The sequence below is a fragment of the Solanum pennellii genome, chromosome 4 (assembly GCF_001406875.1).
Source record: "Solanum pennellii chromosome 4, SPENNV200".
Classification (NCBI taxonomy): domain Eukaryota; kingdom Viridiplantae; phylum Streptophyta; class Magnoliopsida; order Solanales; family Solanaceae; genus Solanum; species Solanum pennellii.
Genome location: NC_028640.1, coordinates 3,109,445 through 3,131,985, shown reverse-complemented (window position 1 = coordinate 3,131,985; position 22,541 = coordinate 3,109,445). Strand labels below are relative to the sequence as shown.

At 33.5% G+C, this 22,541-nt stretch overlaps 3 protein-coding genes across 7 annotated transcripts; 1 reads left to right on the top strand and 2 right to left on the bottom strand.

Moving 5' to 3' along the window:
- The first annotated feature begins 1,044 nt into the window (after positions 1 to 1,044).
- Positions 1,045 to 6,469, top strand: LOC107018308 (protein IN2-1 homolog B-like). Of its 2 annotated transcripts, none has more exons than XM_015218765.2 (10): positions 1,045 to 1,357; positions 2,263 to 2,334; positions 2,971 to 3,031; positions 3,141 to 3,227; positions 4,236 to 4,334; positions 4,410 to 4,512; positions 4,583 to 4,659; positions 4,982 to 5,089; positions 5,909 to 5,989; positions 6,229 to 6,469. In XM_015218765.2, the coding sequence occupies exons 1-10, from the start codon at positions 1,173 to 1,175 to the stop codon at positions 6,238 to 6,240; spliced, it is 885 nt and encodes a 294-aa protein (XP_015074251.1). In that variant the 5' UTR covers positions 1,045 to 1,172; the 3' UTR covers positions 6,241 to 6,469. The 2 variants fall into 2 exon arrangements, with proteins under 2 accessions (XP_015074251.1, XP_015074250.1); XM_015218764.2 differs by having other exon boundaries at positions 2,260 to 2,334.
- A 118-nt stretch (positions 6,470 to 6,587) lies between these two features.
- Positions 6,588 to 11,543, bottom strand: LOC107018309 (nuclear transcription factor Y subunit B-10-like). Of its 3 annotated transcripts, XR_001456626.2 has the most exons (8): positions 11,343 to 11,543; positions 11,038 to 11,273; positions 8,843 to 8,972; positions 8,546 to 8,551; positions 8,364 to 8,447; positions 8,187 to 8,251; positions 7,204 to 7,320; positions 6,588 to 6,928 (listed from the first exon to the last, which is right to left on the bottom strand). XR_001456626.2 is itself a non-coding variant. In XM_027916668.1 (7 exons), the coding sequence occupies exons 2-6, from the start codon at positions 11,259 to 11,261 to the stop codon at positions 8,195 to 8,197; spliced, it is 501 nt and encodes a 166-aa protein (XP_027772469.1). In that variant the 5' UTR covers positions 11,262 to 11,273; positions 11,330 to 11,543; the 3' UTR covers positions 6,588 to 6,928; positions 8,187 to 8,194. The 3 variants fall into 3 exon arrangements, 2 of the variants coding, with proteins under 2 accessions (XP_027772469.1, XP_015074252.1); XM_027916668.1 differs by lacking the exon at positions 7,204 to 7,320 and having other exon boundaries at positions 11,330 to 11,543; XM_015218766.2 differs by lacking the exon at positions 7,204 to 7,320 and having other exon boundaries at positions 11,343 to 11,542.
- Positions 11,544 to 12,418: 875 nt separating this feature from the next.
- Positions 12,419 to 20,698, bottom strand: LOC107017872. 2 transcript variants are annotated; one of them, XM_015218151.2, is made up of 12 exons: positions 20,526 to 20,698; positions 19,993 to 20,092; positions 18,524 to 18,651; positions 18,295 to 18,448; positions 18,038 to 18,147; positions 16,837 to 16,920; positions 16,706 to 16,754; positions 16,494 to 16,585; positions 15,257 to 15,395; positions 14,074 to 15,097; positions 13,387 to 13,497; positions 12,419 to 13,248 (listed from the first exon to the last, which is right to left on the bottom strand). In XM_015218151.2, the coding sequence occupies exons 2-12, from the start codon at positions 20,083 to 20,085 to the stop codon at positions 12,626 to 12,628; spliced, it is 2,607 nt and encodes an 868-aa protein (XP_015073637.1). In that variant the 5' UTR covers positions 20,086 to 20,092; positions 20,526 to 20,698; the 3' UTR covers positions 12,419 to 12,625. The 2 variants fall into 2 exon arrangements, with proteins under 2 accessions (XP_015073637.1, XP_015073636.1); XM_015218150.2 differs by lacking the exon at positions 20,526 to 20,698 and adding an exon at positions 20,451 to 20,503.
- Positions 20,699 to 22,541: the final 1,843 nt, after the last annotated feature.

The following is a 22,541-nucleotide window of genomic DNA, read 5'->3' as shown; positions in this document are numbered from 1 at the left end:
AAACAAGACTACTCAAAAATTATTTTTAAATGTAATTAAAATCGCAACGATTACTTTCTACGCCTATCAAGGGATAGACCAATGTGGATTCCAAACCTCACCTTGACTTCGATTCTAGCGACTCTTGCCTAGAAAAAAAAGTTATATTTTTGTTATTTTCTCAGCTCAAGTCATAGATTTTGTTTAAATTGATGTTGCATGTCGTTTTATAATGTATTATATTATATTATATTATTTTAATAAATATAATATTTGAATTAATTGTATCAAGTATTGTAAAGACAGGGTGTGAGGTGAAACCTTTTATATAATACATGGTGAGGCGTAAGCCCCAAACACAGGACGTAAGTCTCATAGATTTAAGGGGTATAGTCTCAGGTATATTCAATTTTTAGTTTAATTACTAATAAAATAAGCAAAAGTAAATCTTTCAATGATTTATGATTTTTATTTGAGATAAGTATTAATAATCGATAATGAACAAAAAAAATCTATAATTAGAGAAATATCATAAATATGATGCAAAAAAAAAAAATTAAAAATATCCGGGGCGAACGTTTTTACGTCTAAATACTTTTTTATGCTTGGATTAGCTTATGCCTAATGGATCTACGTCTTTAATTTACACCCGAAGCGTTTTTGATACGCCCCTTCTCGAGACTCGCCCCAAATACGTTTTTTAAAATACTGAATTGTATTATTCTTCGTTTTTACATAATATCACATATTCATATTCTGAATGATAAACCTATAGGAAATTGTAATTACTACAAAAAAAGTAGAGTAAATATTAAAATAAAATTATTAAATAATAAGCAAATACGTAATCACACCAAATCAATCATTACATAAAATGAATTTTTTTGTCCTTGTAAAAAAAACGATACAATAAAATTTAAGTAAAGACACAACCACACCAATGCAATCATTACATATAATAAATCTGTTTATCCTTCTAAAAACGATATAATATAATTTTAAATAACAATCAAAACAAACATATACATACCGAAATTATATTACAATATTATACATCGAATAACAATCGTCCAACAAAGCTAAGAGGGAAAAGAGTAAAAAGAAGAGAAACACAGTTTTGCCAGAGAGAGGAGGGGGAGATAAGGAGTACAAACGCATTAACGAACCAAATCACCAAAACCTAAACGAGAAAAATGGCAGCTTCGAGCATTGGGCATCAGATTCATATTAATGTCAATTCTCCAATTCTTCTTCCTTTGAGAACCAATTTCAGTTCACTCTCTTTCACTTTCTCTAATGCTAAATACCCATTAAAATGGAATCACATTGGTTGCCCCAAAATTTGTGCTCTACCAGCTGTTCCAATAATTGCTTCTGGGTACTCTCTTTCTCTATTTTTTTAGCTACTTTTTCTGGAATTCTCGTATTTCTTATAGTTTTAGGGTGTGTTTGGTTGGTAAGATGCAAAATGTTATTCACTAAAATATTTATTCGGAAAATAAGTTGTTTTCTTACTTATTTTTGACATAATCTCGAAAACACACTTGAATTATCACTGTTACTTAGTCGCACATTTCAAACAATAAGTTGTTTACTTTTATCATCTATCACTTATAAAAATGAAACAATTGATAGTTAATATATAAAACTCGCAAAAAGATTACATTGAGTTAGTTTTTTTGATTTTTTTTTTTAAAAAAAACTATTGATTCCTTATCTTTTTGATGGTTGGTAAGTGAACTAGAAAATATTGTTTCAAATGTAATCTAAAATAATATTTGTTGTTTCCTTTATTTTGAGTTATCATATTATTTGTTGTTTGTTTATGTTATCTTCTCTGTTATTTATTTGTTAGTATGACTTTACATTACTATATAATACTTTATATAATTGATTTTTCATATGTATTACTTGAGCGCCGAGGGTCTATCGAAAAAACCCTCTCTAGCTTCACAAGGTAAGGAGTAAGGTTGCGTACACATTATGCTCTCCAGTCCCACTTGTAGGATTACTTTTAGTATGTTGTTGTTGTAATTTCTTCTACTCTGCTTACTTACTTGTCTTCAAACATCAATCTCGGATGGTCACTCAACTAATAGTTATTATCTCAGTAAATCACCTTCTTCGTTGAAGTAAAATTGAAATCAAGAATAAAAGATACCTTTTGGGATAATATCTATTAGTTAAGTGATCATCCGTCAAATCACTCGATTCTAAAAGGCACGCCTTCTATTGGGTTCAACAATTTTGGTTGGTTCTAACAATTCCTTGTTTGTTCAGAAGTTCTAGAGAGATACTTCCTCCTGCCCTTGATTCCTCTTCAGAGCCACCAGCAATCTTTGATGGAACTCCAAAGTTAGTTGCTCTTTTACTTTTTTGTTAGTCTCAAATGTGATTGTTGCATTTCTATTCTTCTTCTTTGTATGATATGATATGGTTAAATACTTAAATTATATACAACAAAGGTTAAGTCACTTAACTATTCTTTTGTCATGTTAGAAGTAACTAACACCTACAATAATGAAGTCACTAAACTTTATCCTCTATAAAGTACTAAAATTTATCCATTGAAGTGACTTTTGTTGATATAGTGCATAAAAATCTATGACTTTACTGTTATGATGGATAAAATTCTATGTCGGATATTATATGGTTAGTCCAAATATGGTTACTGACCTTTATACACTACAACGATAATGTCTGTTGTTTTGTCGCATTAGACTAGCTAATAATTGAACCTTCTCCGCTATAACATTAAAGTTGCTAAACATTATCCACTATGAAGTAAAACATACCCATCAAGGTGACTTTTTTGTTATGGCGGATACAGTTTTGTGATGGTAATCTTGTAGTAGGTAAAGCTGTGACAAAAAACAGTTTTGTAACTTTACTTTTCTAGATGGTAAAATTCAGTGACCATATGTGAAATCAGCCTGATAAATTAGTTTATCTCCCTTGTGATAGTCAATTTATTCATTTTCTTGGTTGAAGGCTTTATATCTCTTACTCATGCCCATATGCCCAACGTACGTGGATTGCTAGAAATTGTAAGGTTTGTATGGAGCAACTATTGATCTAGAATTTGGTTAAATTTAGGGTGTACTCGAATTTTTTCCAGTACCTATAAAGTTAGTTGATTTATATTCTTGTATGTGAATCAGGCGCTGCAGGAAGAGATTAAGTTGGTTCCTATTGATCTAAAGAACAGGCCAGATTGGTATAAGGAGAAGGTTTATCCAGCAAATAAGGTGAAAGTGACATTATTGTTTCAAATAAATGGTGACAGTTATTCAAAGACAAAATACATAAATACACTGTCAAACTTGGCCTCAACTGGAAAGTAAATGCTCCAACTTTGATTATGCACATCTAGGCACCTCAACTCGTTTCCATTGTGTCAGTTGAACACTCCAACTTACAAAATGGTCATCTAGACGCCTCCAAAATTTATTTTCCACGATAGCATCGTGGACAGTGTCCATGACACAGTGGGGACGAGTTAGAGTGTATAGCTGCCAGTTGAGACCAAGTTGAGGTGGCTACATGTGGTCTCTCAAAGTTGAAGTGCTTAATTATCAGCTAAGGCCAAGTTTGAGTATATGTTTTATGTATTATGCCGTTATTCAAATGGTCTATAGTCTCTGCTTTCTTTGAAGTTCTGCAGTCCAGGCAGAAGGTTTATCCATAATAGAGTTAAGCTGTTCTGCTTGTTCTTTTAGCACAGTAAATCTATAAACCAGCTTTATCAATTCCTAAATGATAAGTTGAAACCAATGATGTCTCTCTGTCCCTCTCCTGTGTGTGTATTTGAGGTTCCCTTCTAATATATTTTTATCTGCGATCTAAGGGTTCGTCAATCATTTTGCTTACATATCGTGAACTTTAAAAATTCGCAGCAGCATAGGAACCACAGAACCCCCTACTAGTAAAAATGTCCCTTCTGTCCATTTGTCTACTGATTCAGATGGCAAGGACCCATTGTGGCTTTAGCCCTCTTCTTGTTACTAAAATGATTGTGTATTTATGTGTGTTTAGACTCTTTGAGTTTAATTAATTTCAAGTTGGTTAAATTGAAAGGCCCCAGAAAGAAAGTTTAGCTTATCTATGAATGATTTGATTGATGAAAGGTAAATGAGTCGATTTAGGTCTGCTAATTGACAGGTTTAGGTGGCAAAATGTACATACTAGTTCATTGCATTACACTATGCTGTCACTTTGTTGTGCTACTCCGAGAACTTAATTCTTTTCTTTCACAGGTACCATCACTGGAACACAACAATGAAGTTAAGGGAGAGAGTATGGATCTCATTAGATATATTGACAGTAACTTTGAAGGGCCATCACTTTTCCCTGATGTAAGTTCTTGATAGGATTTCTTTTGAGATTTTCCTACTTTTCCCGTCTCTCAACTTGTGTGCTCGCTAATGTAGGATCCTTCCAAGAGAGAATTCGCAGAAGAATTATTCTCCTACTTTGACTCCTTTTACAAAGCTGTAATTTCGTCTTTAAAGGAAGACAAAATAAATGACGCCAGTAAGTTTTAACTCCTATATAATTTACATATTTGCTTCGCGGTAGAATCATAATAGACGAGTTGGTGTAGTTGCAGCATTTGATTCCATTGAGACTGCTCTTTCCAAGTTTGTTGATGGATCTTTCTTCCTTGGTTCATTAAGTCTGGTGAGTATCTACATCTTATTTTTTCGTCATTCAATATACGCTCGTAAAAGACCTCATCTATAGATGCAACAGTCTAAGTTGCGCAGACTCTTCACTTTCAATGTCTTACCCGTGTCGGATTCTCCAAAGTTACACTACTTTTGAAGAGTCTGATATACGCCCGTTGACATTTTGAAGAGTCCGAACAACATAAACATTAATAAGTGAAAAGGTGAGATCTGCTGTTAACGTTTACCATAAGAATTATTTTCTGGGGATGCAGCAAATGAAGCAAATTTATGTCGTGTTCCAGTATTCACTACCTTGTATATGTGATGGACAGGTGGATATAGCTTACGCGCCATTCATTGAAAGATTCCAGCCCTTCTTGTTCGAGGTAAAAAACTATGACATTACAACAGGCAGGACAAAACTTGCAGCATGGATCAAGGTATTGCACATATTACCTTTTCTTTGATACTCTTCCAATGGAATGCTTTGACCATCAGAAGTAAATTTTAACTATAGTTATATACCTTAATATTTTCACTTAAATATTAGAACATTATGTTCCTCGAAGCTATTATTGAAATTTGCTACTGTCAAGTTTATAATGATCTTCTGCTTGAGTTCTATAGTGCCCATCCTCGTGCTTTGCGTACAACAGGAAAATCTACCAACAAACCTATAACTTTAGGCATAAGACAATATCAGACCCTCAAAATTGGTCTCAATTGGCAACTAAATGCTCCAACTCGTCTCACTGTCTCATGGACATCTGGCGCTGACATGACACATAAATTTTGGAGGTGTCTAGATGATCATTTTGTATGTTAGGAGTGTTTCAACTGACATAGTGGGAGACGAGTTGAGGTGTCTAGATGTGCACGCTCAAAGTTGGAGTGCTTACTTGCCAACTAAAGCCAAGTTTGAGTGAATGCTTATGTATTATACCAATTTAGAACCCGGTTATTTGCACTTGATGAAGTCCGTCATTTTAAAATTCAGGATCCATAAAGTTTAAATCTAGTTCCACCTCTGATCACATGTTCAGAATCAACATTATACCCCTTGGGGTACTTCCCTTCTCCAGACCTTGCGTGAAGATTGTATGCTTCGTGCATCCGAATGCCCTTTCTCCATTGTTTGTAGTTAATTACTATTACCATCCTAATATCTCAAGTTTTCAGCATGTGTATAAGCTCTGGTCTTTTAAACATTGTGACTTTTGCAGAACATTAGTTGATGTAGTATAATGTATTTACTGCAGGAGATGAACCAAATTGAAGGTTATACAGTAACTAAATGTGACCCAAAGGAGCACCTGGAGAACTATAAAAGACGTTTCTTGGTATATTGCTTGTCTACTGTTTTTATTTTTGTTATTTCTTAAGACAGTCACTCAACTAATAATGTATTATCTCAAAAGATCACTTTCTTTATTAAAAAAAAAATAGAATCAAGAAAAAGGACGACATTTTTAGATAATAAGTAACTATTAAGTGAGTGACCATACAAAAATCTAACCCATTTTTATTTGAAGTTGTTTTTATAACCATACCACCATTTCTTTCTCTTTCTTTGTTGCAGTCTCAGCTCTGATGAGCATTACACAGTATCCACAATTATGCAATGATCACTGCTGAGTTCTGAACAGTTTATATGTGCAGGGGGCTGTCTTTTTCATTGTATTAGAATATGATTAATCTCAGCATAAAATTCCACATATGGAATATATAGCTGCACAGTGAAGTTGTTTCCATATGATCTATATATACCTTACAGATTTGAGTCGTATAAGCAGTATTAGAGTAGACTGTCTACTTCACAATTCTTCATGTGTGGCCCTTTTCCCAAACCCTACTAACAGGGGATGCTTTGTGCACCGGGGTGCCCTTTAGAAATATACAGCTGCACAGTAACTATTTCTAATCATAAAACACCAAGAATATTTCTGTAAACTTCCAAAAGAAATGTCTTAAAAGTAACTTCATACAAAAAGTTAAGGTCACTCACCCTTAGAACCTAGCAAATTTTGCAGAAAAAGAAGATTGCACTCAGTTTACAACAATAAAAACCAAATTACATGTTACATGTATAGAGCATCAAAGTACTGGAAGAAAAGTTCAGAAAATAAAGTGTTTTGTTGTATGGCTAAATTCAAGATTTGCAGGATACTTTCGGTTCCTAGAGCTTTCAAACATATATTATCAGCAACCATTGAATGGCTTAGTACATAGATAAACAAGAACTCTAGGCAGAAGATACTCGCATCAGCACCGTTGTAATACTGCAAATCGACCAAACATAATCAGCACTTCAATTCAACTATCAAGATAGTAACAGAGAAGCAAGAGTATCAAAGTTGTGTTCAGCACAACAGAATCTTCTTCACTCAAGCTAATACTAATTTACAGTTTGTATTTGTATAACAACAAGAAGCATTCCCGGTGTAATCCCATAAGTAGGGGGTCTGGAAAAAGTAGAGCATATGCAAATCTTAACACAAATCAAATCACAGTTTTTATTTGTAGTTCCCCAAAAATATGCTTCTACTTATCTTACCTTAATACACGCTATTGAGAGGTAGGCAGCCATCTCCCCAACCCCTCTCTTTTTGAGAGGTAGGAAGCTCGATGAACACCAATTTTAATCTACCCATTGTCCAAACTATAGTCTTCTCTGCAATCAATTAAACCTAGTATTTGTTACAGTACGTCTCTTAAAACAGAACAGTTGCAAATATTAGCCCTCTAATGTATATTAAAGATGTATACTACAGACATTTTACTCTTGCTCAACTCCTTACCAGATTTATAAGGAACAATTATTCACTGTACCTAGACAGATCTAGTTTCTTGCCTTTGTTGCTTGTTTACTTGTAAAAAAAACAAGAGAACAAACTGAATAAAGAAGAACCCAAACCCAGGTAAGCTTCTTTTATGAAATGTCGGTAAGACAAACTGGAAAATAACACTTCTACATATGATTATGTTCTTTTAATTCACTATCCTTTCTTGCTCAGGTCTGCCCATAAAAATGGTGTCAATATTAATATTACAATATTTTAGGACAACTTTATCTAGCTCTTAGATCCAAAGTAACCTTTAAACAGAACATCCAAAACTCCTCAACACTACTGCCGGAGTGCCGGAGGGAGTTGAGGTCCTAACCGAGTACGTCATAATTGAGATAGGGAAGACCCACCCACCCCAGAGCCAGAACACACGCAGCAACCCTTCTGCCACCAGCACAAGTTAAAGAAAGTTAACTCGATATTTGTTCATCTCGCCCTAAAGAATGTAAAAAGGTAGATGTCTCTTATTTAAATCTTTCCATGTGCACCTCATATATAAATTAATAGTGGGGGAGGAAAGGGGGCCATCATAGGGTACATACAGGAACTAATCAACTCCAATGGAAAATCAAAATTAATAAAAGGATGATAACCAATGATTTTCCTCACTCAGAAGATGTTATATATAAAGGCTAAAAGAAAACAAAAGAGAGAAGCAAGGTTAGTATGAAGAGAATGAAGAAGCACTTACTAGGAAATTCACATTTGGGAGTTCCCATAGTCAAAGCCTTGTGAAAAAGACCCATCATAGACAAACTGCCATTTTCCACGAAAAATAGGAGTCAAAATAGTAACACCTATTTCCTTAATTTCTATAAGGGTTGAGATTACCAGAACATGGTGAATAGAGAGTTTGGTACCCTCTTACCTGTGTACCGGGACTGAGCTGACCTCCAACTATATCGTTTCTGGCAGACGTATCTCCAGCCCTAGAAGATCCCTTGGTGTCTCCCTGACATTAGAAACAATCCCCAAGGCATAGCTAGTGACATATCAGAGGTAAAGACAATAAGCAACTCTATATCATTGATGTGGGGAAGCAATGCATACCTCCATCTGCAATACCATGATTAGCCCACAGACCAGCAAATAGAATGATTCATCACCAGAAAAAGAGACATTGATCAGTTGATAATCGGATAATAACACGGGGTAAAATAGAAGTTCTTCAAAACTACAGTGGAAGTTCATATAGACCACTGATACACAAAAAATCTTCCAAATGAGCAGAAAAGAACTATTCTCTCTCTTTAGTTGTCGATTATAAACACACGCACAAGAATATCAAGATTTCTTCATTTACCAAAGCTTACTTATCATCAGTAACTGAGGAGGAACTGCAATTACCTCTCTGTACCTAATCAAATAGGCCTTTAGTGGCTCAATGTAGTCCTCAAATCCTAAGGTGGTCAGTGACCATACCAAATCATCTCCATTAATTGTCTTTCTCTTCTCTTTTTGACACTTGTCACTTGCCCTGTAAAAGACAGAAACACATTTAAAATCACATGCAAGAGCACAAACTACAACAACGTTATCAGTAAATGTCAACATCTAAGTTAAAAGAAAGCTGCTATCTCAGAACCATTATTTATCAACATTTTTTCGATTTGCAATCATCTATTAACATGTAAAGTAATACACAAGTCCTCACTTGAAGATTAAGAGAATATAGACGGTTTGGAATTCAAACCTTGACCATTAAAACAGTAATAGCTGTACCCATAGAAAGAGTAAACTATCATATAGAATTTCTCTGATCTAAAGAAAGAATATAGTAAACATACAGTGTACACAAATAGACTAACATTTTTGTTATATGGGGCACCTTTTTACTATGTTATACATCAATAATAACTACGGAAAATCTCTAAAATTTCTCCTCAACTATTTGATATTGTTAAACTTTGACCCCCTTTGAAAGTTGGCAATAAAAAGACCCTTGTCACCCTTTCGTATCATATTTGCCATTCTTTGACAACTGGTGTCAACCTAGACCATTTAATCTCAGCTTGTGCTATTCTTCATGTGGTGTGGAATTACATGTGAATGTACACTTCTCCAAATTCCTGTCACCCATAGTGGGCCCAATCATTCTGTCCTCTTTTTCTTCTCTTCTTCCCTCCCCCAAATGCATCCAAAAAAAATTTCCTTCCATCCCTCGCACAGCCTCTCTTTCTCACCTCTTAGGCCCTTACCAACAGTACTTACACTCTTCCAACAAATGTTTCCGATATGCTCAAAATAATTACAAACATTGTTTTGTTCTTGTTCAAAAAAATTTGAAGCTCATAAATGTAGATGCACAACAATTTTTCAACATATATCGCAAATCATTTAAGTCGTATCCATAAGAACATCAAACATGGTAGTTTCAACAAGTATAGCAAATCATTTAAGTCGTATCCATAGGAACATCAAACATGGTAGTTTCATCATGTATAGCAAATCATCTAAGTTGCATCCATACGCATAGAAAACATGTGCAGAGAACACAGTTGCAAAAAAGTTCTGGATTCCACCATATTTTAAACCTAAAAAGAGACTCCAAGCACAATGAACTCCGAGATTCAAGAATACCACTTCAAATTTAAACATTGTAAGTACAATGAACTAATAATACATCAAATTTCAAATAAATCTTAGGTATATGAAGCTCTTAAATCTCTTAACTTGTATTGACTACTGTATGATGTCGCTCTTAACTGATTTGTTCTTTTCTCTTCATTGAAACACTTGGATGTGTTCTGACTAACAAAACTCACCACCTGTATTTATTCCATTATCAATCTAAGGGCATGGAAGTATATCGATTTTCCTATTAGTATAGGGGAGGACTACAAGCCAACAAATGGGTTCCAAACCCAATTGCTTTAGTTCAAATGCGGTATTTATATTAAGAAACACACATACATACGTATAAAAATTAAATTTAGGACCCAGTTAGTAACATTTGATGTCACTATACTAAAATTTAGAATTCATAAAGTTCAAATACAACAATATAACACTTGCTCGCTGGTGATCAAACTCATGAACTCAGAGACACACTCCTGAACACTTGGATGTGCTTTCACAATATGAACTTCTAACCTGTATTTATCCCATTATCAATCTAAAGGGAATGGAAGCATGTCAATTTTCCTAATATCACATGGTGGAGCTACAAGCCGATGTATGGGTTCCGACCCAGATTGTATTAAGATTCACTAATATCTACAAAATTAAATTTAGAACCCAATTAGGAACACTTGATATCACTGGACTAAATTAAAACCCATAAAAGTTCAAATCCTAGCAATATACTCCCTCAATTAATTTTTACTTCTCCACTATACTAAAATATATTTTCACTTTTAGCATATTCGCGAGGAAAACATTTTTTTTTTCATCTTTTACCTTCAACATCGATTACTTATTTCCAAATCATATCACAAGATTTAACACTAAATTACACATCAATTATATTAATATATAGGCATAGTGGTAAAATATTCATGTATTTGAACAAGTAAAAGTGAACAGAGCGAAGAAACACTTACTCGCTAGTGATGAAACTGATGAACTCAGAAACACATTCCTGGACAGTATCTTTAGCCTCCTTAGCTATCTTAGCATTAGCAGGCAATCCCTTTTTCATGATACGACCGATGTTCGCTATCGGAAGGTACCTGTCCTGTTCCCTCACATTCGATTGAGGACTCCGTTCACCACCACTCTCATGGCTACCACAACCACCTCCTGGACTCGCCGGAACTTCTGCCATACTATCCAAACCCTAAAAACACAAAACAACCACCATAAAATTCACAAAAAAAAATTATATAACCTAACCTTAGATGCTTACTAACTGTTGACCGGATCAGAATTTTTTTCTGAATTTTCTTCAATTTTCCGTTCGTTTTCTTTCTGGATCAGTAGAGAAGAAAATGAAGTTAAATTTTTTTTGTATTTGGCGCGCTTTGTTGATGGATTGAAAGCTTTAGCATTTGAGAGATCGGACGGTAGAGAGATATGGGGAAGAAACAGAACCTACGTTTGTAAGTAAATAGGGCTAAATATGCTTCTATTTTTTTTTTTTGGTTTAATGTATTAGTAAAATGTATATGAATATAGGGGTAGTTTGGTCATAATTTTTAAAAATTGGTAACAAATATAGGGGTAGTTTGGTCATAATTTTTAAAAATTGGTAATCAATGTTTGATTATAAAAATTCCAAATTTGATGTTAAGATTAACTATGGTATTTTCTTATAACACTTTCGATCGTACTTTATTTTTTTTATTATTATAAAAAATAAAAGATATTTAAAATCTATGATAAAACGCTTAATTTCTTATAATAATAAAAGATTGAAAATCTATGATCAAACATACTAAATAAGTAGAAAACGTACTAATATATAAATTTCATATATATAATTTAATATCCATATATATAAAGATATATATAAAGGTGAATCCGTATAATTGATTTTGACAAATAATCATATATTCACTCACGTTAAAAAATTAACAAACAAAATAAATTGTGATTCATAGTTAATAGAATTTTGGTTATGCACTTGCATTTATTATACTAATCACCTTATACATGAAGTACCTAATATATATCATAATGCAATATGTAAATTCATATCGAATTGAAAACTCTACCATTACCGTCAAGGTGCACACTTGAACATGCACTATATATATTATTAATTATCTACAACTATATGATTGTAAATTTAATTCTATATTGTTATATGAACCCATAAATTTACATTTTGTATTTATTTCTGATCGAGGTTAATGGTCAAAATGTAACAAATAAGTAATAACGCAACAAAAAAAATGAAGCCAAATCTATAATTTTTTCTAAAATACTTTAATTTCTAAAGCAAAAAAAAAAACAGAGGAAAATATAATACGGACTGATGAGTGATGAGATAAATGTGATTTTTTAATCAGCTAATGGATGATTGGAAAATGAGAAACAAATAATTGGCTCAATTCCCTCCACACCTCAACTTGAAAAAAAGCCAACACCAGGCAAGTATGTGTAATTAACTGGTAACATATTTATAATTTTCTGCAAACAACACAAAATAGTTGGGGACAATTTCATTTTAGTAAAGTGTCTTGTGTGTTACATCCCAAATACTCTGGTGTATACATCGCCAGACCGGGGCGTCTGGAACATCACATCTCCATATCCAGCATAGAATTTTTTGAAACCTAATGAATCATTTGACTGGTGTTGTGTCATGTTGTCCACTTCATTACCACGATGGATATCGTCCAAGCTATTGTGCTGGAAGCCATTAAAGATGTGGTCATTTGTCGCAAGCTTCTGCTGTGGAAATTGTGAATAGGAAGATGAATTGAAACTTTGGTGTTGATCCACCATCCTTGATGAGAAGCCATATATATCATCCAGGCCAAGATACTCATCTCCGCCATGGCTAGGATGCCTACGTGACTGATGCATGGATGGTGTTTGAGAAGCAATTCGTTGAGAGAATTTCCCTTGATCTAAAGGTTTTTGTTGCATAAGATGCCAGATTCTTGCCTCGTCTTCAAACCCTCTCCTCTGTGGCACACAAGCTGACCCGATCTCCAAGGCTGATATATCAAAACCATTTGTTGGTTTGCCATTTCCAAAGACTGATGGGGCAGGGTCAACAAAATCGACATCACCAGCACTGCTAATGCTTCCGGTTGATGGTGTGTGAAGCAAACTTGATGAAGAACTATTTACTAAACGACTACCTGTAGAAATAGCAGTATAAGAACTATTTACTGAACGGCTACTTGTAGAAATAGCAGTATAAGAACTATATACTAACTTCATTCACAACAAGACACAGCTTATCATGTAACTGTGAAAAATTTAAATGTGAGAGTTACCAGAAAGAGAACGAGGCATTCCTCCTATATCATCAGATGAGGCAAAACCGTGAGGCAGGTCCCTTGGGGGCATTGAGAACCCAGGTGGAGCCGAAACTTTTGGTCTGGTGACTGTTAGACAGCTCAGAGATTTCAGTATACAACAATCAATTGAATCACAAGTATGAAAGAGAACACTATGGCGCAGCAACTGGGTAGGTTAAGTTATAGAGGTCAGAGAAAATGCACATATACAAATTAAATCCCTTTGTATTTCCTCATTGGTATACATTTTGAAGCCTGGAAAACTCATCTCTTCTTCACCCTTTAGAGCAATACCAAACAAAGCAGGGATAATTGAAGCCAGAAAGCTTGTCAAAACTAAGCAAGGATAGGGTAGCTAGCAATCCAACATAAAGCAAGAAAAATTGTCAAAACTATGACCAAATACCTTAATATATATACACTGAAAGCAACTAATGCAGTAACATAAGAAAGCTAAGAATTGAAGCTAGTGTCATGGTTTTCTCTAATAATCAAAGAACAGAAAACCTATAGACAAGCAAGGGCCGAATTGATTCCAATAAAAATGAAAAAAGAATCAATGGAAGGTAATACAGGGAGCTAAATCCAAGTTTTTTTTGTTGAAATGGAGCTAAACCTAACTGTTTTACCAAATAAAATAAGGAAAAGCCTGCCGACACTTACTTTGATAGGGAGCCTTGTGCACATACTGATCCTTGTTTTCTCTGAAATCCTGAAGGATGGACGAATTCTTTGATATCTGACCAATATTTCTAAAAGACGACTCCAAATCACCTCCTTGCCTGGAAAAGTCATCTTGCTTCACAAAAGAGAACCCTAATTGGTCGCTGTGCAAAGAGTTCCAGGAAGCACCATGCTTCCCAACAGATTCACCATACGAGCCAACAAAACTACGACGCAAGGCCACTGAATCATCACATAAATTCAAGTCCTTTGACATAATATTTGAAATAATACTGCTTTCTATGGCATTGAATGAAGAATCTTGATAGTTCGTCAAGTTATCACCATCAATCCTTCGTAGGTGCTCCACTATTTCTTCATTGGAAAATGAGGTAGAACTTCTGTAAACCCTATCAGATTTGACAGAACTTTGGAACTTCAAGTCATGAAGTCCTTCATTCAATATCGCATTTACACATGAATGTGGCAGAGAAGCTTCATCCACTTGATTATGTAAAGCTCCATAATCTATTCCATTGCTACTCAGACTACATGGCGTATGTACTAATAAACGACTACCAGAGTTCTCTGTGGATTGAGTAGAACAAGATGGCATAAGAAAAGCCTTTTGATCCATGTTATTTGGATCCTTCAGTCCTTGACTGTCAAAAGATGTATAATCTTCCCTGTAAGGTTCATCTGAAAATTCAACAAAATTTAGGTTGCCTCGCGGATGATTGACAATGTGATTTGAAGATGGAACCTTGAACAAAGTTTTATCAGGATATTTTTCATGACTATGATCATCTTTACTAATGGTTATTGAAGATAGGTCAGAAGATAAATTCAAAATCCTACAATCTTCCGTGCTATTTCCATCTCTCTCTGCACCAGAAGTATTGTACCGTCCAACAATATCAACAAAAGTTGTCATTCTGTTTGGTCCACCAGTGTCTCCATCCTTATCATGAGGAACTACATGAGCCATGTAGCTACTGTAATTCACTGTATCATTTGATGCATCCTAAATCACATAAAAAGCATTCGATGAACATTTTTGCAGTTCAAACCAAAGAATCCATTCAGTATATAAAAGAAAACTACAGCAACTTTTGTGCTGAAACTGAAGCTAAATGTTTAGATACTTTTGCTTAATGCAGAACTAAACATCAAGGATTCTTACACTTGCAGCATTTCTAATGCTAGATGTCTCAGTCAATGTAAAGCCAGTGCTAGATAATTCATCAATTGGAGGTGGCAAGACATTTCCTGAACGATTCATCATATTACTGGCGTCACCAGCTATTTGTTGAACTCTATTCCTGTATAACCAACAAATGAAACCAATGCTGAGACTATACCCAGGAGAATTTTACTACGCAAAGCAACAATTACATAAAACCCTTCAGTTAGGCCAACTACAGAAATATATTAACTTCAGGAACCTCTAAGGTCCACTAGAACAAATCTGCAGGCATTCCTTGGGAAAAAGTTATCATTGAAGATCTGAAGAGTCAACATTCAATTAGCAAAAGAAATAAACCTTGACATTGTCCAAGGCAAGGCAGTTATTTATATTATACAGAACAGCTATAGGTTTTGATATATCTATTCAATGGAATTTGAAGTACAAGCTGAGAGCATATTAGTCATTTCATTTATAAACAGAATAGCTCTGTTTATGTGCTGTGATGATGTCTATATCTAATTTGATGGTCACTCACATGTCATTATTTGCAATTTCATATCAAAATTAAGTCCATTAACAATGAAAGTTCCAACTTCTACGATGTTGGGCTTGTGCTAGCACAGGCCATCACAGCCTAGTATATCAAGAAATGGGAAACAGGGGCAAATGCAAACTACCTCCTCATTATTTATTATCCATAATAGAAATTTCCTTCGTATCTCACCAAGAAAATAAACAGGTTGGCATTAATCAATTCTCAAGGAAGATATATTCATGTTACAGTAATAGGCAATAATGTGTCACTGGATATTAGCATGTGCAGAGTGACATTCAAGAGACCTTCAGCACCATGCTTTTTTTTGGAACTGGCAACATGAGACCTTCAACACCAAGTTGACCAAAATGATATCTACTTGGGTGCAACAGGAACATCATTCTTGTCGACCAAGTATCAAAATCATATACTTGGAACACCAGTTTCTGCCTGTAAAGCTTGCAGAACACCAATTGGATTGAAACCTATTTAGTTAGTATTGCAAAAGTGAGAAACTGATTCTTCTTTTATGCACTGTGTTTCATCCCACCCAAAAGAGGACACTAGAAATATATGAGAGCTATAGTTTATTACGGGTGATGCAGTCATACACTACTCTCTCAATTAACCTCAGATCACATATGCACATCAGAGGGAGCACATCAGTATTGAAGGGAAGTTTTGTATCTTGAATACCTTGTATGAATCGCAGCTACATCATCTTTACCAAAGCTATCTTCATCAGCACCAATGCTATGCAAATATAGACAAGACGGATTACTGCAAGGCTGCGCAAAAGAAAAGGAGAATGTCAACACTGGTTATTCATTTGTTCAGCAAACTTTAACATGCTCCCACAAAGGGAGTGACAAGAAGAATAGTGATCACAAACGGACCACAGTCCATACCGTGTTTCTCAACCACGCATGGCAGTATTTTGCAGTCCCAAATGATGCTCTGCATAGGCCATTTTTAATGTAAGGAAAATCAAAGTATACATCACTGACCAAGGAAACAAAAGAAAGGGGTAGATGCTTACCTCAAATATCTATCTTCCAAGACAAAACCATGTACAAACTGAATACACCGCACGGCCTCCTCTTCTTTTGAATATGTAATATATCTGCAAAAAACAAGAAGCAGAAAATGATCAAATATGAGAATGACAATCCTGAGGGGGGGAATGCAATCAAACCAAAATTGAACAGCAAATTATGCACACTCTAGAAATGCACAAGTATATGAAATTGTGAAGAATAACTGAATACACCAACAGTCAAAACAGTTCTGACTTCCATAGTACTAAAACAAATCCAAACAGAGACATTCAATCAACCTTCTATTTTCCCCCACATGCAGTTTCAGTACCGAAGTATTTTAATAACTCCTATAGTTCTAGGCTTCTAGCCTCTTACTGATCATGTATCATGGCTAAGCCACCTTTGAATTAAATGCCATCAATTTCACCTCTCTCAAGTCTCAACTACTGATACAATCAAAGTTATCATCTTGCAACATCCTAAATGAATTTTGTTTGAAATAATTTAAATAGGAATAACAAGTAACCAATTATGAGCTCTCGTAATATCCAACAACCCAAACATGTCTGAATTGTGACAAACTGGTTTGCCCTTTGAACCTCAATTTGGAAATTTCTTCGTGAGAAGTTCAATGATTTGAGCTTCTGTACTACAAGAGTTTGGAAATACATATCCAGATTTTAATTGTTAAAACCCAAAGATTAACTGGAAAATTAGGCAGCTTAGGGTACAAGCACCTACAGTTGAAAGGATTCTATAATCTAGCACCTTATGTTGGTATTAAGATAAGTAAGGATAATGTAACAGCTTTCAGCAAAAAGAAATTTCATAGGTAAACATAACATGTAAATGATGAAGCAGCACTAAGATTGTGCTGAATATGTACCCAGTTACAGCAAAACAAAAACAATTGTCTGCAAGACAAATTTATGAAGAAACCCAAGACATTAGACCATTGCAACATGAGATAAATAATATTGACCTAAACAAAGTAATAAGATCCAAACAAGGGAAAATCAGGATGAAGTAACTGGAACATATTAAGGTAATAGCACCAGAGAAAAATAAAATATAAAGTCCCGCCTTTTAAGACAACTTGGACTAGTTGAAGCTAAGGAAACAAAGAGCCAGTAAGAGCAAATCTCTCAGTAATAAAAACCTAAACAAGCCAAGATAATCAAGACATGTAGCATTACTCACACACTACAAGTATCATTAACAAATTGCTGGATGGCACCACCAGTTGTCCGAGAGAGAGAAATTTTGGTAACTTTTCCATACTGCCCAAAATATTCCTTCCGCTGTAAAAGCTGCTCAAGAATAAAAATCATCAGGAGAGAGATGGACAAGAAGAATTTTTCCTATAATTCCAGGGTCAATAAAATTTAGAATTAACAAAACCAATTACTTCATCAAAAAGAAATTAGCAACGGGTAACATGGAAAATAACTCCATACATCTTCATCTGCAAGACTTAGAGGCAGGCCAATCACATATGCCATTTTACGTTGAATGACCCGAACATTCGTGAGATCCTTCTTGGCTTCATTAGTTTTTTGCTTTGCTTTTGGTTGTTGTTTGCTTTTCCTATTGGCATTGTTGTTCCCTGCCCTGTTAGAAGCCAACTGCCAGTTATATTCTATCTCCATACACCATAAAAAGTAAATTAGTCACAAGGGAAAAAACCTCTCAATATTTGTTTGCATTCTAACAACTTTCTCCTTTTCGTATGTTGTTCGACATGCAGGACATCGTCCCTCTGACTCATCTTTTTCTGCCATGTCCATTATGTGATGCCAACACCAAAGACACACCTGTAGTAATAATAGTAAATATAAGCCACAAAAAGAAAACAACTGATGTATTAGAAAGTCAACATTTTAGCACTCCTCCCTTAAATATCATACTAACAAGTGCGCTGTCTTGCCAAGCTTCTAACAAAATCTAATAGTGATGACTCAAGTACTTGGAAGTGTGATAGCTACGATGTATCTAATTATTCTTTCAACTAACTTTATACGGCTGAAAATTTTGAACTGGAATCGTCAACATTTTCTTAGTTCAACAAAATAATATTTATAAAATAGAAATAACAATAAGAGTCTTTACGTAGCTTTATCAGGAACTTTATTTAAAAAAAAATACATTGGCTGGGGGTCTACCAGGATAACAAATAAAAAGGCTAGCACCAGAAGTGATCTTAGAAACCAACTGAGTTCTGGGGAAAAAAATCAATATCATATATGTCAAGAAGAAAAACAATAATTGCATATTATTGGTCTTTCTCTAGCTGAACTCTACCCCATTTTCAAAATATTAAAGATAGCACTCAGAGTATAACAAACGGCATATTATAACGAAAGAATTATCCACGTTAATAAACTTGAAAGAGCATGTTGTCATCCTGTTAGGAACTGTTTCCTATGGAGTGCTCTTAGGAGCTGAAGCTACTTCAAAGCTGACAAACATGGAGTCTGTTGATACATCAATATGTTCAAATGATCACTGAAGTCTAAACCATCCAGTCATATTCATGAAAAGAAAATGTGAACACTACTACGGTATTCATGGCTAATATTGAATGTAAGGCTGAAGAACTGCGTCAGTGTATATACTAATTCTACAACCAAAAAAGGAGAAATTTCCTGATATCACAAAATGTGTTTATCATTGATCTAGTCTTACCTAAAGCAATTGTTCACATCAAAATAAAGCTTGTAATAAAGTTATTTATTCTCTCATCAGCTCAACAAAGTAAAAAAAGTTTTAGACCAAAAACTGCAATTAAAAGGAAACTAGGATTGAGCCAACCAAGATTTCTAATTTAAAAATACAAATACAGACGGCAGACGCATACTAGATACATGAAATCTGGAGCAGTCTCAGACTCAGCAAATGTCTACATAACTTCGCACGGAAATGTAAAAATCTTCTACAATCGCCAGATAATAGCAAACTAGTTCAGCTAAAATAATTTTTTAAAGTGAAATTCAGTTCATACCAGTTCAATTATAACATATATTCAATACCAGTAGCACTATCTACCAACCAGAACCAACACATGCCATATCCCATTCCCCTCTATTATTTCAGTTCAACCAAAATAAATAACAGGAAAAATTCAAAACAAAAGAAAAACCCCAAAGAATCTATACCTGATAACCACATTTGCAAGGCTTAAACTGCTGATCTGTCCAGTCCATCTCTTCAGCACACAGAGGACATCTTTTCTCTTCTTCGTTGCTCATGATTGCCCTGCAATCAATTCCAAAAATTAATTTAAAATCACATTCAATTAATTCTACTACAACAAACATCTTCACACATTAATACTCTCACCTACATTTCCTCCAACCTAGTACACATTTATTAAAACAACAAATAAAAGAAACTTCAAAACCCTAATCTACAGGTAACACACCAACATTTCCACAATAGATCAGAAAATTCAAAAAAACAAAAACATAGATTCAACGCATTCAATTAACAAATCTAGCTACACGATTCACACACCGAAAACAATAATAACAAATCATACATGTACATTCATATAATCATCCGCATTTCCACACAACACAAAAATTAACAAAACAACAAAAAAATTCACACATACATTTCCGAATTCTTCAATAGTTAGGGTTTTGAAAAGCTCAGATTTGCAGAAAACTGAAAAAAAAAAAAAACTTACAGTGAACTTTTTTCTGATGGAGAGAAAGGCAGAAAGAGAGAGAAAGAGGAGAGAGAGAGAGGCGAAAAACCAACTTGAGAGAGAGAGTACGGCCACCTAAAGGATTGAAAGACACAGAAGATAGAGACCGCTTTTAATGGTTGGCTTTTGTTAATTTGATGAATTTTCCCTCTTTCCCATTCCCCACACACTCCTTTATATATATATTTTTTTGTTATTATATGTAGCGGGAAATGGGAAAAATAATTAAATAATTGACTCACACACTAAAATTGAAAAAGTAGAGGGCCAAAATGGATAACGAATTAAAGCTTTTTCTATTTTCCACATTTGAATAATGTATTTTTTTCTCCGTTCTAATTTCGTTTGTCATGTTTTAATTTAGTACCAAATTTAAAATTGAATAATAATATAATTAATGAAATTTTATAAATTTGATTCGGAAATAATAAAGGGATGTAGAACATACATTTACCTTGTGAAGATTTTAAAAAATTCTAGAAGATAATCAGGTAATGGAGCTTGAGAAAATAAAGAATATTTTTTTAAAAAAAAATTGATTTGTGTCACAAATATATAAAATGTGCTAAAATATTATTTAATCTTATGATTTAAAATATGTCATCTGAAAAATTAAAATTAAAAAATTATCCAAAAAAGGAAAAAAAATTAAAGCTATTCTAAAATTTGAATAGGATGTTGTACTAGTGGGAAAATAGAGGACAAAAATGGATAATAAATTAAAACTCTTCTAATATTTGAATGTTATAGTAAGTCGATAAATGGAAAAAATATAAATACTTTATTTAAACACGTAATCGTACGATTAACTCTAAAAGAAAAAAATAGAGAACAAAAAATGAACAATGAGTTAAAGTTTTTTTAATGTTTGAATCTGAATTTGAATGTTGTAATAGCAGACTAGCAATAGTTAGTATATGGAAAAAAATTAAATTTAAATCTGAATGTGATGTATATTACGCGCTTTTAAAGGAAATGTTGAGGACAAAAATGGACGATAAATTAAAGTTCTCTACATTAATTGAATATGAATAGTAAGTTAATACATGGAGAAGTTTGGAGTTTGAATATGATGTCAGATTAATTAAGAAGACGTTAATCTAATTTAAATATTAACACTCAACATAAAAAATATTAACAATATTAATATTTTTAATATAATTCTTAAGGAGTGTTTTAACACTCAACATAAAAAAATACTAACAATATTTTGGACTTAATCACATTTTAATGCGGATATCAAATGTTGAGTGAGAAACTAAGAAAAGATAATTTATTCGTTTCGTTCTAACTTAAGTGTCTTAGTTTGTTTTGACACATAATTTAAATTCAAAGACAAAATACCAATATTTAATCTTAATTTAAAAGATATTTTAATCTTTTAAATTTTACAGTCTTACACCTGGCATTACAACAACAACAACATATCATAATACACATATAGAATTTTACATAAAATAATATATATCTAAATATAATTTATGATCTTAAATTTGTCACGAAAAATTTTAAAGACGGAGAAGACAAACTATCAAATCTATTTTTGTGCTTTTAATTGTTTTACTAAGGTGTTTCTAATAAAAGAAGTTAGTTAAACAAAAGTTGTTAGATTAAGAAAGGGAATGCTCAGAAACCTTAATACAAATAGAATTTTGTTATTAGTAGAGAATGATAGGAATATGAGTTTATTAAATAATACTACTAAATTTCGAATGGTGTGTCATTATAGTCCTTAAAAAATGATTATCCAAAAGAAAATGTTTTATGACTTTATTGGATATTCAAGATCCTATCATATAATATTGTTTTATTCTATAAATTATTAGCGTCACGTATTAAAGTTACTAATTCAATTTTATTTATAATTATTTTTTTTAAGTTAAATTTCGTATATTATAAAATTAGTTTATAAAATATTATCACAATATAATTTCTTTCATTCCCAAAATTCTAACGTAGAAAAATGAGAATGATAGAAATATGAGTTTATTATTT